This window comes from Mastigoproctus giganteus, chromosome 1 (genome assembly GCF_048544385.1).
Source record: "Mastigoproctus giganteus isolate SK-2022 chromosome 1, ASM4854438v1, whole genome shotgun sequence".
In the NCBI taxonomy this organism is placed as follows: Eukaryota; Metazoa; Arthropoda; class Arachnida; order Uropygi; family Thelyphonidae; genus Mastigoproctus; species Mastigoproctus giganteus.
Genome location: NC_143575.1, coordinates 21,023,871 through 21,039,888, shown reverse-complemented (window position 1 = coordinate 21,039,888; position 16,018 = coordinate 21,023,871). Strand labels below are relative to the sequence as shown.

The 16,018-nt window shown below is 36.6% G+C and overlaps 1 protein-coding gene across 3 annotated transcripts in view; it reads left to right on the top strand.

Annotated features, from left to right (window-relative positions):
* Positions 1–16,018, top strand: part of Naa15-16 (N-alpha-acetyltransferase 15/16) — a 386,157-nt gene that overhangs the window by 229,235 nt on the left and 140,904 nt on the right. For all 3 annotated transcript variants that reach the window (XR_016546872.1, XM_090371833.1, XM_090371822.1), the window contains 2 exons: positions 669–821; positions 8,559–8,687. Coding sequence is in view for 2 of the 3 variants with exons in the window: in XM_090371833.1 (XP_090227959.1) it covers positions 669–821; positions 8,559–8,687 (282 nt within the window). In the remaining variant the exon portion in view is untranslated. The remainder of the gene's footprint in view (positions 1–668; positions 822–8,558; positions 8,688–16,018) is intronic.

Genomic DNA, 16,018 nt, shown 5'->3' with positions numbered 1-16,018 from the left:
TCTAAATAAATCAAATATTTAAAAGCACTAATCAAAAATCCACTTAACTGAGGAGCCCTGACAAAGCGTGTCCACTCACCTCAAATGCCAACACTGGAATGTAATGTAAATAGTAATGTAAATGATATTGTGCAGCCTTATAGCATCCCTCATCTTACACAAAGTGAACAGCAGTATAAATGGATTTAAAAAAAGCAGCAAGCAGCACATACAAGACTAGTACCAACTACTAATTGCCAACTAATGAGTCAGCAGGATTAAATATTTTACTGCAGGGCCTGTCAGGCAACATGATACTATGCCACGTTAATAGTAAATGAATAGAAAACCTTATCTCTTAATTAATTGCTGTTAGTTGTTAATCAATCAAATATTTTGAGAATTTAATTGCCAGTTTTATATGAATGTTTTAGCTTTGGAATTACATTTATAATATGCTTTGATCAGCAACAATTATTTGAAAATTTACCCTGGACATCAGTTTTTGAAATTTGATTTTAAATAAAGCATATATAAATTTTATACTTGTGAACGTTTTCGAATCACATTGAATCCTCACTTGGGCTTGCCCTATCCTGAATAAATTTTGACCCAAAATTTTTTTTAGTTTGAAAAAAGTGCATTTTTTCTTTGTTGCAGTTTTGATATGTAAGTTTTGCATATTTCAGCATTCAGGTGATATTGCTGAAGCAGTACAGTGTTTGGATGAAGCACAAGCTTTAGACACTGCAGATAGATACATTAACTCAAAGTGTGCCAAGTATATGCTCCGTGCAAACATGATCAAAGAAGCTGAGGAAATGTGCTCAAAGTTTACTAGGGTATGTATCATATAAATTTGTTGGCAAAAATTTTTAAATTAATTTAATATTTTTATAGTTAAATATAGCATGGCATTAATAAACTGTGTACGCACACATAAAATTTTATGTTATCTGTTAGCTTCCTTTGATTCTGCAAGAAGATAAACAAGCCTCCTTAAGCAGGTAATCAGCTACAAGTGGCTTATAGAAATAGAATATGACATGAATTTTCTTCTTAAAACTACTTGATTTTCATTTCATATACGTGTTCACAAAATACAGTAGAACTTGACTATAGTGACCACCTAGTGACCACTAAAAATTATTGATCACTATACAGAAATTTACCCTTGAAAGTTGGAAACAGTTTACTCGCACGTCAAAATTATACATAACGTAAAAGTAATTAAAATTTTGATATATATAAAAATTCAGGCCCTTTGTAGGCATTTTTAGTTGGACAAAATAAGAATAAACAAAGTAAATGAAAACAAATTTAATCTTTTATACATTATCAAAACCATTCTCGAATATATATTTGTTTATAATATTTCCCTAAGATTTGCATTTACAAATATAAATCATATATTATTTGAAGTCTCAACCAAGAATTGGATTTGATACTGACCAGAATTTAATGATTTAATTTTTAAATGCAAAATTAAGTAATTGATGCATTTTACACAAATGACTAACTAATATTGTAAATCAGGATAATTATAAGTACCACCATAATGGTTTAACTAGTAGTGTACTGAATAGAAGGGTTTCATGAGTACTTGTGATTACTCTGTTGTAAGACTGTTAAATAACGGGACTGTGCGTGCAGCCACTACACACTAAGCGCCACTTGTGAAACAAAGGCACAGCACTTCAACTTTTCTCTAGTTGTCTGCCAAATCATGTTCTAACGTATTCATTCACTTTGCAGTTAGACAGGTTTTAATTATCTTATATTTTTGCAATTTGCCAGAAAAACAACAGGCAAAAATATCGAGCAACAAATCAACTGTAAATTTTTAATAAAACTAAAGAAAACACCAATGTCAAGTGTGTGGTAAAGATAATATATTAAGAGCTTGTGTGTTTGAATGGCATAAAAGATTTTTAGAAGGAAGAAAGAATGTGGAAGACAGTGATGACCAGGCTGTCCAGTAACCATGAAAATTGATTAAAATGTGGACTGGGTAAGGACATTGATTAGAAGTGATTGCCATTTAAGCATTACAATGATTGCATCAAAACTCAATATGGACAACAAAGCAGACAAATTTTGACTGAAAATTTAGGCATGAGAAGTGTGTGTGTGTGTGTGTGTGTGTGTGTGTGTGTGTGTGTGTGTGTGTGTGTGTGTGTGTGTGTGTGTGTGTGTGTGCCAAGATGATGCCAAAAATTTTGAATGAAACTCAAAGAATGAGAAGACTCCAAGATGCCAAGTTATTCAGACTTTCTGAGTACTGTAATTACTTGCGATGAAAGTTGACTGTTCCAGTATGACACAAAAACTAAAATACAGTAAATGCAGTGGAAGACAAAACAATCCCCTAGACCAAAATCAAAATTGAAAATCATGCTTCTTGTTTTCTTTGATATTAAAGGAATTATTATGGTTGAATTCATTCCACAAAATCAGCCTATCAATCAGATATATTACATTAAGTTCTAACAAGGCTGCATGAAAAAATTTGAAGAAAGAGACCTGAATTGTGGAAGGATGGATACTCTGTCAAGATAATGCCCCAGCATTATCTTGACATTCTCATGATGTGCTCTCTTTTTGCCAATTTCTGGCCAAAAAAATTTCCCTGTGTGAACCTTACTTGCCAGGCCTATCCCTTTCTGACTTTTTTTCCCCTTCTCTAAAACTAAACTGAAAAGTGTACTTTAGGGAATCCATTTTCAGTGTCACTTGATGACATTTAGAAAAAAACAACCAATGTGTTAAAATGGCTTACAGATGATTTACAGAAATATTTCTGGGCTTAGAAGAAACATATGGAACAGTGTGTGCAAATCCAAGGCAATTATTTTGGAGGGGATAACTTGTAAGGTATAAAATATTTCATTATATTTATTTTATTGCAACAGTCTCATTATTTAATAGCCACACATCATCATCATCAGCCATTCTCAATCCACTGCAGGTTGAAGGCCTCTCCAGCAACTTTCCAGTTCCTTCTGTTTTGTGCATTGGCCATCCATTTACTGCCACAAACTCTTGAATTTCATCTGTCCATCTCCTTTGTTGTCTTCCAGGTTTTCTTTTAGCACTCTTGGGTACTGTTCTGTTATTTTCTTAGTCCATCCGTCATCATGTCTTTGAGCTATATGTCCTGAAAAAAGTCCATTTCAGTTCTTTAGTTTTGATAAGAATGTCCTTTACTTGACTTTGCTGCCTAATCTGTGTGTTTCTCTTCTTATCCAACAGTCTGATTCCTAATATAATTCGTTCCATTCTTCGTTGTGTAGTTTTCAGCTTCTCTCTTCCATTCTTTTGGTGAGTGCCCAAGTTTTACTTCCATAAATCATGGTGGGGAGTATATGTTGGTTCATTATTTTACGTTCCAGACAAATTGGGATATTGCTCCTCAGTACACTGTGCTTCCACTTTATTAGGTACACCCCCTGCTGTTAGTCCTACAACATTGCAAGTCACATGACCACAGTTGTGGATGTAAATGCAGCAGAACAACCTTTCTAGTATCAGTTAAGTGTACAAACATTAGCAAGAATGGGGAAAAGGAGTGATCTAACGGACTTCGAACGTGGCATGGTAGTAGGTGCAAGACATGCTGGACAAACCATCTCTGAAATGGCAGTTCTCCTGAACTTTTCCCACACCACTGTTTCAAGGGTGTATTGAGAATGGTGCAACGAACAGAAAACATCCTTTCAACAGCACTCTTGTGGAAGAAAATTGCTTGCTGATAAGAGAGGTCAGAGGAGGATGGCTAGAATTGTGCAAGCAAACAGATGGGCCACAATGTCACACATCACATTGAATACAACCTTGGTGCGCAGAAAAAAAGATCCCAACAGACCACTAGTCGCACTTTGTCGCAAATTATTATTATTATTATTATTAGCCATACGGTGCAAGGATGCCAGAGGCTTATGCTGCACCAGCCAAAAAAAAAAATCCTGTGTTACCCTGAGAGAGAGAGAGAGAGAGAGAGAAGTAGACGGGAATCACCAAGAAAGCAAGAAAGAGAAGAATGATGATATCCAGCTCAGGACCCTGGGTTTGCCAAGCCCATACTCACCAGATGTGAGCCCCTGGGGGTAATGGACTACAACAACCGACAGCCACATCGCATACCTTTGTTATCAATGAAGAACAAGAGAGCATGCCTCCTGTGGGCATAGCAACACCAGCAGTGGACTATTGGGGATTGGAAAACAGTTGCTTGGTCTGACGAATCGAAGTTCCTGGTGCATCATGTTGATGGAAGGCTCAGAATTTGACGAAAACAACATGAATCCATGAACCCGTCATGTCTGACGACTACCATGCAAGGTGGTATGGGACAGTGTGGGGAATGTTTTCTTGGCACACGTTGGATCCATTGATGTCCATAGATTCACATCTGAATGCCACATCGTTGCTGACCAGTGCATCCGTTCATATTGATAGTTTATCCTCAGTCAAATGGTTACTTCCAGCAGGATAATGCGCTGGTGCACAAAGCCCGAATCACTATGGAATGGTTCCATGCACATGACAATGACTTTTCTTTGCTGCAGTGGCCTCGGATCTCAATTCTATTGAACATCTTTAGGATGAGCTGGAAAGAGCCATTCGCTGCAGGCCTACACCTCCATCGAATCTCAAGGAACTTCGTGACACAGTCATGTCTGCATGGTACTCCATTCCTGCACAATGTTTTCAGCATCTTGTTCAATCAATGCCTAGACAAATTCAGGCTGTTTTGAAGGCTAAAGGAGGCTCAACACATTACTAGGTAGGTGTACCTAATAAAGTGGCAGCACAGTGTATGTGGCTATACTTCCTGAATGCTCTCCACCCAAAATTTATTCTACCCTTGACTTCCAACCATTTATCATTACAGCTAATGGCTTGTCCAAGATAAGTATGTGAATCTACCTTTTCAATTACTGCTCCTTCAATCATTAGTTCCCTTTCCGTGGCATACTTGTTCATCATTACTTTTGTTTTAACCATATTCATCTTTAATCCAAAATCCTTATTAACAGTGCATAACTGATTGAGATTTTCCTCTAATTGTTCAGGATCATAGCTTATGATCACAGTATCCTCTGCAAATCATAAATGGTTTAAGCATTCTCCATTCACATTGACTCCTTTCTGTGACCAGTACAATCTTCTGAAAACTTCAAGGGAAGCAGTAAACAACTTTGGAGATATTGTGTATCCTTCCCAAACCCCTTTTTCAATTTTAAATTTGCTACTGTCTTTGTCTAATCTAATAAAGGAGGTAGCATTCTCATATATTTTCTTCAAAATCATAATGTATGGGGTATCTATGCCTTGTCTTTCCAGTGCCCAAAACATTGCCTTATGCTGTATGGAGTCAAATGCCTTTTCATAATCCACAAATGCCAGGCATAATGGTGTTTTACATTCATTTGCTTGAAGGTGCTCCATAGTTGAGAATCCTGTCCTAAAGCCAGCTTGCTCTTTCAGTTTATTCTCATCAAGTATTCTTTCTAATCTGTTAGTAATGACCCTTATGAACAACTTGTAGATGTGGGACAACACACTATTTGGTCTGTAATTTCCAATTTCTGATTTATTCCTTTTTTATGCAGCAAAATTATGATTGCATTATTCCACTCCTTAGGCTTCACTCCTTTCCTAATGTATTTTGTGAAGAGTTGCCAGTTTCTGTGTCATGTCTCTTTCTCCTAATTTTAACAACTCTACAGTAACTTCATCTTCACCTCGAGCTTTTTGATTTTTCTTTTTCTTCAATGCATGTTCTACTTCATCTGGAAGGACATCAGGTATGTTTTATGTGTTGCTAATTTGTGATCTATCTTTCCCACTGCCAGTATCATTCCCTTGCTCCTTATATAATTCTTTATGGCAGTCTTCTGCTATTTGAATTATGCCTTCTCTGCTATTTATAAGTACACCATCACTATTCTTCAGATTCAACATCATTTGTCTTTGTGTATTACTGCTCATGACTGCTGATTTAAGTCCTTTGTTTTCCCTTAATGCTTGTTCTACTTTTCTTGTGTTAAATCTTATATCCTCTCTGAGTCTCTTTCTAATGGCTTTGCATAACTCAATTTTGTGCTTGTCAGTGTTTATCTTGCTCTTCTTTGTCACCTTTGGATTTCTTTTTACCTATAGGCTTCTTGGGCTTTATCACTCTCAGAAAGTTGTATTCCTTGACAATATCTTGGTCCTGAAAGGTCTGCAGAAGCTCAAATTTGTTCTTAAGTTCCAGTACATACTGCTTTTTCTCCTCTTCTGTTATCTCAAAGACCTTTATATTATTTACTCGAGTTTTTTCCTTTCTTTTCTTACATTTATATCAAGTGATCTATATGAGAAATCTTTGGCAAAGGATGCAAAGGAAAAAAGCAAAGAATTCTTTACCTATGTAAACTCTACAAGGAAAGGGATGAATCAGATTGGTTAACTGGATTTTGGAGTAGTGTGGCATTGGAGGCAAATTTGCTGCTATGGATAAAGGGATGGTTGAGTGGGAGAAGACAGAGAGTGGTAATCAATGGACATTGCTCATCGTGGACTAATGTTATTAGTGGAGTCCCTCAGGGTTCGGTGTTGGTCCATTGTTGTTTTCGCCGCCTCCGTAGCCAGGTGGGCAGGAGCAGCAGTGCGCAACACACGCTTCTTGATTAGACCGGGGTTCGAGCCCGTGACCACCAAATACAGAGGATGCGGAAAGGTCAGGGAATGACCACCGCATATCCCTGGAGCAATATGGCCTTAGTTGCTAATGCTCCTAAAAACCAAATAACAAACAACATTGTTGTTTTCTGTATTTATAAATGATATTGATGATGGAATATCAAGCTTAATGTCCAAGTTTGAAGATGATACGAAGATTGGCAGGGTTGTTAAGAACACTAATGAGAGTACGCTGCTGCAACAGGATCTAAAAAGTTGAGCAGATGGGCTGAGAGGTGGCAAATGAAGTTTAACATTGACAAATGTAAAATACTACATATGGGAAGCAGTAACCCTAGAGTAACGTATCAACTCTGTGGAACTACACTGACAGTGGTAGAGAACGAAAAGGACCTGGGGGGTAATTGTGCAGGAAGATATGAAGTTTTCTGAGCAGTACAGGTGGTCTGCAAGAGTAACTCATGGTGTCTTGTCAATGATATACAGGAATTTTTCTAGCAGGGATAAGGAGGTGATTATCCCCTTGTATAAGGCAATGGTCAGGCCACACCTTAAGTATTGTATACAGGTCTGGAGGCCTCATTTTAAGAAGGATGCAGAGCTGTTGGAACAAGGACAGAGAAGGGCAACAAGATTAGTGAATGGAACAAATTGTTGCTTTTACAAAGAAAGGCTTCAAGTTTTGCAAATACAGTGTCTGGAGACTAGGCACCTACAAGGTAATCTGATTGAGGTGTATAAAGTCTTGAATGGTTTGAGCATGCTCAATGCTGATGGGATTCTTCTTCTTGCTCAGAATAATCACCTGAGAGGGCATAAATTCAAATTGAGGAAAGACAGCTGTAGGATAGATGTGTGGAAGTTTGCCTTTAGCCAGTGGGTAATTGGTTGGTGGAACAGACTTCCATCCTTTGTTGTGGAAGTTGATAGCCTAAATAAATTTAAGGCTGAGCTGAACAGGATTTGAAACGAACAGAAGCCTGAAATTGGATTTTTTTTTTTTTTTTGGCTGATGCTGCATAAGCTTGCTTTCTTTCATCATATGCCTCTGTTAATGCTAAAGTGTGCATCTTACCATTCTGTGATCACCTCCAACATTCGCTTTGTTCTGAATCATTCAGAACATCATTCAGTAACATCATTCACAATATATCTTCTGTTAGGGAGGATGATTTCATTAGTTTTTTATCCATTTGGGCTCTTCCATGTCCACTTTCTGTTCACCCTTTTCTTTAAAAAAGTGTTCATTACCGACATTCATTGAGATTCTGCAAATTCCACTAGTCTTTTACGCCAATTCCAAAAGTTCTTATAGTTCCCATTTCTGTTTTGTCGCTTTCCAACCTTAGGTCCACTTGACTTGAGTGTCAACTGAATATCAGTTCCATCAGCATTTTAGAATCCCAGGTAGCAAGCACAGTTTTGGCATATCTGAGAGAATGTCTGCGACAACCTCAAGGACCGAAGTCAGCTTGTAGACGGGAAGCATTACAATTATCTTTTTTTGATATGATCTTTATAATATCAGTATAGTTTACTATGAGGGAAAAAAGTTATATTACAGAAATTATTAAAAATGCATTAGTGGACATTTAAACAATGAAATAAATATAGCAAATTAATGCTAATTAAGAGTGCACGGTGGTTTGCACAGAAGACTAGTTGCCTTTTTACTGTTATTGCCAAGTTTAGTTAAGGTTATTTTGTTTCCTACATGTTACAGTATTCATTTCATTGTGAGGATATTTTGTTGCTTAAAAAAATACTTAAGGATTTATTTATGTTACACTTGTATAAAATATTGTATCAATATATTTTTAATATAAAGCATATAATTTTATTATAAAAGGAATTTTCATATTCCTTTTTATATTATATATTGTTTATAGGAAGGGGTTTCTGCAATGGAGAATTTAAATGAAATGCAGTGTATGTGGTTCCAGACTGAATGCGCTCTGGCTTACCAAAGGTTAGAAAAATGGGGAGAAGGTCTCAAGAAGTGTCATGAAGTTGACAGAGTAAGTTATTATTTTATCAGATGTAAGTAACAAATCAATTATGAATGTGAGATAAGGACCATGCAGTTTTTAGAAATTATTCATTTTCAATATTTCATCATTTTCTATTTAATTTCCATATTATTCTTCAAGAATTGTGTATGTTTCTGTTTTATTTTAACTTTTTTGTAGTGGCAGCTGGGATGGTGAATTGTTCTCAGTACAGAACAAAACTTTCATCCCATGTCTTACAGATTTGATGTACATACTTTGTTACTAAGCCACATTTGATGTTATCTGTTTCTTATACCCTAGTGCAGTGGTTTTAAACCAGGGTGCTGTGGCATCTTCGGGTGCCACAACAACATTCCAGGGGTACCACGTAATTTGAGTTTAAGTTGCTTAAACTTATTATTTTTTAAATTTATATGTTTATTTCATTATAAAAAGATGTATGGTATCTTTTTAATTTTGTGGTGATCTATAATTGATGTTTACTTAGTACCTCTATATAAAGAATAAAATTGTTATATAGTGTATATATGTAATTTGTATTATGAAATGTAATTTTTATAATTATATTATTGTAATAACTATGATATAATATATATATTTTTTAATGTTATATATATGCAGAGAGAGAATCGGATCAAATGGGCAGAAAATTTAGTAGGGGTGCCATTATTAAAAAAAAAGGTTGAAAACCACTGCCCTAGTGTAATACCTTTTTATTTGATTGCACAAACTCTCAGTTAATTTATAGTTTATTTAAACTCCAAGATTATTCTGGCATGTAATGAGTGATGTCTTTTGCGTTTACATTAGACATTGTTGCATAGTCCAGCATTCCTTAAATTTCAAAGTAAGAATTAGTAAAAATTTCAGAGCTGCAAAAGGCTCAATAACTTTCACGATTTTTCAATCTATTAAAAAAAGTAATAAATTAGCTCAATCTTTTTCGTGGAATGCTTCCAGTCATCTCTCTCTAAATGTAACAAATAAAATAAGATGAAAAAAACGAATTAATTTATTCCCTCACTCATAGAGATACGACCAAATTCGATGCACAACGGAATTGAAAGCCGAAAGCCCTGACCTGACTCCGAAACACATCAAACCACCACAGCAAGCCCATCAGCGTGAGAAGACATTGTGTCAGAATAAATAATTAAAACCGCTTCTGATAATAAATAATTAAAATCACAAATAAAAGGTTAAAATCACGATTAAAAAAGTTAAAATCACAATTAAAATTTGGATGAACACTCAAATTAAACGAAATGCACAGCTGTTTCCCTTCCTTAAGCAGACGACACTTTTCAGCTGATCGCCATGTTCACAGGATGGGAATATCACAAAGTGTTTGTGTGTGTATTTGGCTCTTAAATTATTAGAGAGATTATTTGTATTGACGCATGTGTGAAAAAGTCAAGAAATCCGAAATTTCTGGTCTTTTTGCTACACAAAATTTCTATCAATGTGCGATGTCCTTACCTAATTTCGGATTTCTGGTCTTTTTCACGCATGCATCAATACAAATAAATACCCGGGCTGCGTTAGGGTGAATAAGAATAAGTGCATGTATACCTGCATGTACACCAATGCTAGAAGTATAATAAATAAATTTGAAGTGCTGATCAAGATATCAAAGGTGGATATTGTTGGGATATCAGAGACGTGGTGTCACACAGATATTAGGAGTGCAGAATTGGAATTTGGGGAGTTCATTGTGTACAGAAAGGATAGACAGGATAGGAAGGGAGCAGGGGTTATGCTGTTAATTAAGAAAAACATAAAATCTAAGTAAGTGCATCCAGTTTAGATGGACAGTACAATATTGACTTAGTTTGGTGTGACATAGGCACTGGGAAAGCAAAAATGAGAGTACGAGTGTGTAATAGGCCTAATTACTCTAATGAGTACAACAAACAGTTGTACAGAGAAATAGAATGGGCTAGTAAATCAGATTGTGTTATAATGGTGGATTTTAACTTCCCAGATATTGACTGGAACTTGTGGGTTGGGTTGTCACTCGCACACTAGCAAGATTTTTGTTGATTTATTGGATGATTGTTTTTTGCAGCAGCATGTTCGACTGGCAACCAGAGAGTGTAATACTCTTGATCCGGTTATCAGCAGTGATTATTAGTGCATTAAGAATTTACAGATAAAGGAACCACTGGGTGGCATTAATCATGATGTGCTGACGTGGAATTTATTTAAGATATAATTACCATCAGGGGTAGGGAAGGGTTTTTGCTTCCATAAAGTTGACTACAGTAGTTTCAGACAGTTTTTAAATTCTGTACAGTGTGACCAACTGACGATGTTACCAAAAGAAAATTCTTAGTGGGAAGCATTCAAGGAACTAATTGTGGAAGCTACTAGCTTTTCATACCAGTTAAGAAATATTATTCAAGGTGGCAGACTTATGGCAGAGAATCAAAATGCATGGAGTGCATGTAAATTATCAGGCGACACAGAAGCCTATGGCAGATATAAGCTAATCTGTAATCAAGTCACAAAGGAGATTGGCGCCTCCGTGGCCAGGTGGGAAGGAGCAGCAGTGCGTAGCACACGTTTCTTGATTAGACCGGGGTTCGAGCCCGTCACCACCAAATATGGAGGATGCGGAAAGGTCAGGGAATGACCACCGCATATCCCGGAGCAATATGGCCTTGGTTGCTAATGCTCCTAAAAACCAAATAACAAACAAACAAACAAACAAACAAACAAAGGAGATTAGGCAAGCAAAGGCAGATTATGAGAAATCTTTGGCAAAGGATGCTAAGAAAAACAGCAAGGACTTCTTTACTTATATAAATTCTAGAAGGAAGGTGATGAATCAGATTGGTCCACTTGATATCTATGGTTTGACTGTTGATGATCTGGCTCAGATAGCTGATAATTTGAATGAATATTTTGCATCTACATTCACACATCAGGAGTTAAGAGAGGAAAAGCCGGACAGTTTATCAAACTGTAACAGGGTGCTTAATGATTTTGTAAACTGAGAGCAAAATGGAGTAGAAATTGCTGAAGCTAAACATAAAGAAATGCATCTGTGGTGGATGGGATCTATCCATTTATATTAGAGGTAGCAAAGGAACTCAGCAAACCCTTAGCCATAATTATGAGAACATCATTGGACTCAGGGGAAGTCCCCACAGACTGGAGATGTGCAAATGTATCCCCAATTCACAAAGGAGGAACTAAGGGGGACGAGTAATTACGGATAAGCTAGTTTAACTTCTGTTCCAGGGAAAATAATGGAGTCACTGGTTAAAGATGCAGTGCAGGATCATCTAGACAAGACTGCAGCAATAATTCAGACACAACATGGGTTTGTTAAGGGAAAGTCTTGTCTGACAAATTTGATTGGATACTATGATGTGGTTACAAAGGAACTGGATGCAAAAAATAATTTCGATATCATATACAGTCGAACTTGGTTATAATGAGCATCAAGGGACCGACAAAATTTCCTCATTATAATCATTACTCGCTATGTCAGTGATGAGTTAAATCGGCTTCCTATTTTTTTCTTTTTTTATTTAATTTTTAAAAAAAATTAATTTTTTTTTTATTTCAAAAAACAAAAGAAATATTAGAGTGAAAAAAATAATACAGTATTAGTATATACCTACATGTTATTTGTATTAATATGCTTGTATTCGGTTTTTAAATAGATCCAGCCGACTGTTGTTACATACAAAATCGTCGCATCCAAATTGTTTAGCAAATTTTTCTACTTGAGCTTCCAAGATCTGATTATCTATTGAAAATCCAGCATTTCTTTGCTTAGTGAACCCTTGAAGTAATGCCTTCATTGGCTTTTGTAACCTCGTAATTTCTAAATTTTTTTTTTCTTTTTTTTTTTTTTTTTATATCAGTTATGTTCTTTACCAGTGCCGATGTGTAAACATGTTTATTCTTCCACAATGTCATTACTGTTGAAGAGGACAAAAACTTTTTACACACTTCAGCATTTTTTGCACCATGTTCTAACTCACGAATAATTTCGACTTTTTCGCGAATCAAGAGATACTTTCTTTTGTTATTAGACCTTTTTCCAAAGTCAGGGTTCGTTTCTAACTGATTTTATTTAAAATGACAGTAAAGTGATCTGCATACAGAGTTCTTAGAACTCCCGTTGCAAAATTTTTAGAAGTCCCGAAATAAATTTATGGTTCAGTGAATACAAGACAACCTATGAATAGGGTAATGCGACAAGCAGAACGCCAGTGCACTATTGTATAGCCCTGTCTCCAAAAGGAAAAGGTCATAGTCTGGCCGTTAATCTGATGCAGTGCTGGTGGTCCTAAAGGCTAGTCGTCCTTTTCATTTTTGTCTGTTCCAAGAATTGGGTTTTTCCAACCCCGAGCAATTAAGAATGTTTCATAGTTAACCAAAATTTGTACAGTATATACATGTAGCACGCTCGTTATAACAGTGAGTGATTGTATGGGAATATACATAAATTAAAATCATTGTAGCTTTTTGCTCGTTACAGCCATGATCTCGTTATTTCCGTGCTCGTTATAACCAAGTTCAACTGTACTTGGATTTCAGGAAAGCTTTTGACACTGTCACACATGGAAGACTGCTATACAAATTGGAGCAGTATGGTATTAAGGGTAAGTTGCTACAACAGATAAAAGGGTGGTCGGGTGGGAGAACACAAAGGGTGATGATCAATGGATGCTGCTCTTCGTGAATTAATGTTATTGATGGAGTACCCCTGGGTTCGGTGTTGGGCTCACTTTTGTTTTATATATTTATCAATGATATTGATGAAGATATATCAGGCTTAATGTCAAAGTTTGCAGATGATACAAAGGTAGGCAAGATTGTTAATTACAGTAATGGCAGTGTGCTACTGCAACAGGATCTAGAAAATTTGGACAGATGGGCTGAGAAATGGCAACTGAAGTTTAACATTGACAAATGTAAAGTACTGCATATGGGTAGAAGTAACCCCAGAGGAACGTGTACCAACTGTGTGGTACTACACTTAAGGTCGTAGAAAATGAAAAAGACCTGGGAGTAATGTGCAGTCAGATATGAAGTTTTCTGAGCAATGCAGACAGTCTGCCAAAGCAGGTCATGGGGTATTGTCAGTGACATACAGGAATTTTGCTAGTAGGGAAAAGGAGGTGATTATCACTTTGTATAAGGGCGCCTCTGTAGCCAGGTGGGCAGGAGCAGCAGTGTGTAGCAAACGCTTCTTGATGAACCTGTGACCACCAAATACGGAGGATGCGGAAAGGTCAGGGAATAACCACCGCATATCCCCGGAGCAATATGGCCTTAGTTGCTAATGCTCCTAAAAAATAAAAACCAAAATAAGGTAATGGTCAGGCCACGCCTTGAGTACTGCATACAGGTCTGGAGGCCTCATTTTAGGAAGTATGTAGAGGTGCTTGAGCATGTACAGAGAAGGGCAACAAGATTGATGAGGGGAACGAAGGGGTCCCCTTACCAAGAAAGGCTTAAGTTCTGCAAATTGTAGTGGCTGGAGACTAGACACCTGTGAGATGATCTGATTGAGGTGTATAAAGCCTCGAATGGTTTGAGCATGCTCAATGCTTCCTCTTGCTCAGAATAATCACCTGAGAGGACATAAATTCAAATCAAGGTAAGACAGTTCTAGAATAGATGTGTGGAAATTTGCCTTTAGCCAGCCAGTAGTTAATTGCTGGAAGAAACTTCCATCTGTCATTGTGGAAGTTGATTGCTGAAATAAATTCAAGGAGGAACTGAGCAAACTTTTAGGGGAATGGATGTATTAAATTGTTTTTTTTTTTTTTTTTTTTTCTCTCTCTCTGGTGCTACATAAGTTCATATGCTTGTTTTCTTGCATCACATGCCTCCTTTACTATTACTACTATTAATATTATTATTAAATCCAAGTAGAAGTGGGCAGAAATCATGTTTACTACATTAGTTCACAAAACATTGCTCTCTCTCTCTCTCTCTCTCTCTCTCTCTCTCTCTCTCTCTCTCTCTCTCTCTCTCTCTCTCTCTCTCTCTCTGAAATCATTGGCCGTTCTCTTGTCGGTACGTCTTAACATAAAATGTATCTGTTAGTTTAGAATGAACTGTCTCAGCAATTAATATTACTATTAATGCTATTAAATGATATAAGGAAATGAATTTATTCTGCATATGCCAAAAAAAAAAAAATTAAATAAAGAAGAAAAATAAAACTTGCTTTTGTATTATTTCATAGTCAAAAGGTGCATATCCAGTTCTTCCTTGAATTTTACCAAACTTTGTCCACCCTTGCAGGTAGCTTACCCCAACATTTCACAACACACTACTTGAAGATAAACTTGGATTTTGTATTTGTGTCTTAGTCACCTGTGAGATTATTCCTCCCCTGTTCATTTTCCATATTCTCCTCCCTCTACTTCCCACCCCCAAGATGTCTAGTTGCTAAGCACTACAAATGACATCTTTTAACTGCTCCCAAAAGGAATAATACTTAGCACTTTTCACCAGTCTAGTTGCCCTTTGCAAGTTCTGTGTTTATTTCTTTAAATGCTCCTTCTAGATACATTATTCTAGGTGGCGATGAATCAGAAATAGAATAACATGTGGTATTCATACCACCTGTTTACACTCCAAGTTGAATTTCATATCTTTCTACATCCTAATGTCTTTCTCATCCTGAATATCCTCTAATTCCTCTCTGTCTAATCTGTAAACTGCTCTTGGATGTCTGTTCCCCAGTGCAATACATCTGGTAGCACTAAACTTGAGCTGTCATTTTTCAGACCATACTTGCAGTGATCCCAAATCCTTTTGAAACAGCAAAGCTTGGTTCTGATCATTACCCCCCCCCCCCCTTCATTCATCAGCAAACTTTCACAGCTTCCCTATATTTCCTCATTATAATTTTGGAAGATAAGAAACAAGAGACGTTCAAGTTTCATATCTTTCTACATCCTAATGTCTTTCTCATCCTGAATATCCTCTAATTCCTCTCTGTCTAATCTGTAAACTGCTCTTGGATGTCTGTTCCCCAGTGCAATACATCTGGTAGCACTAAACTTGAGCTGTCATTTTTCAGACCATACTTGCAGTGATCCCAAATCCTTTTGAAGCAGCAAAGCTTGGTTCTGATCATTACCCCCCCCCCCCTTCATTCATCAGCAAACTTTCACAGCTTCCCTATATTTCCTCATTATAATTTTGGAAGATAAGAAACAAGAGACGTTCAAGTCATTAATTTATGACCACCCTCTGTCTTCTCTTCAACCAGCCCTAATCTGCTGATGGATCTTTGCTGAAATTAGAGTCCGACTTTCTCCAATTTATATGATAAACTCTCGTGAGAAAGCACATCA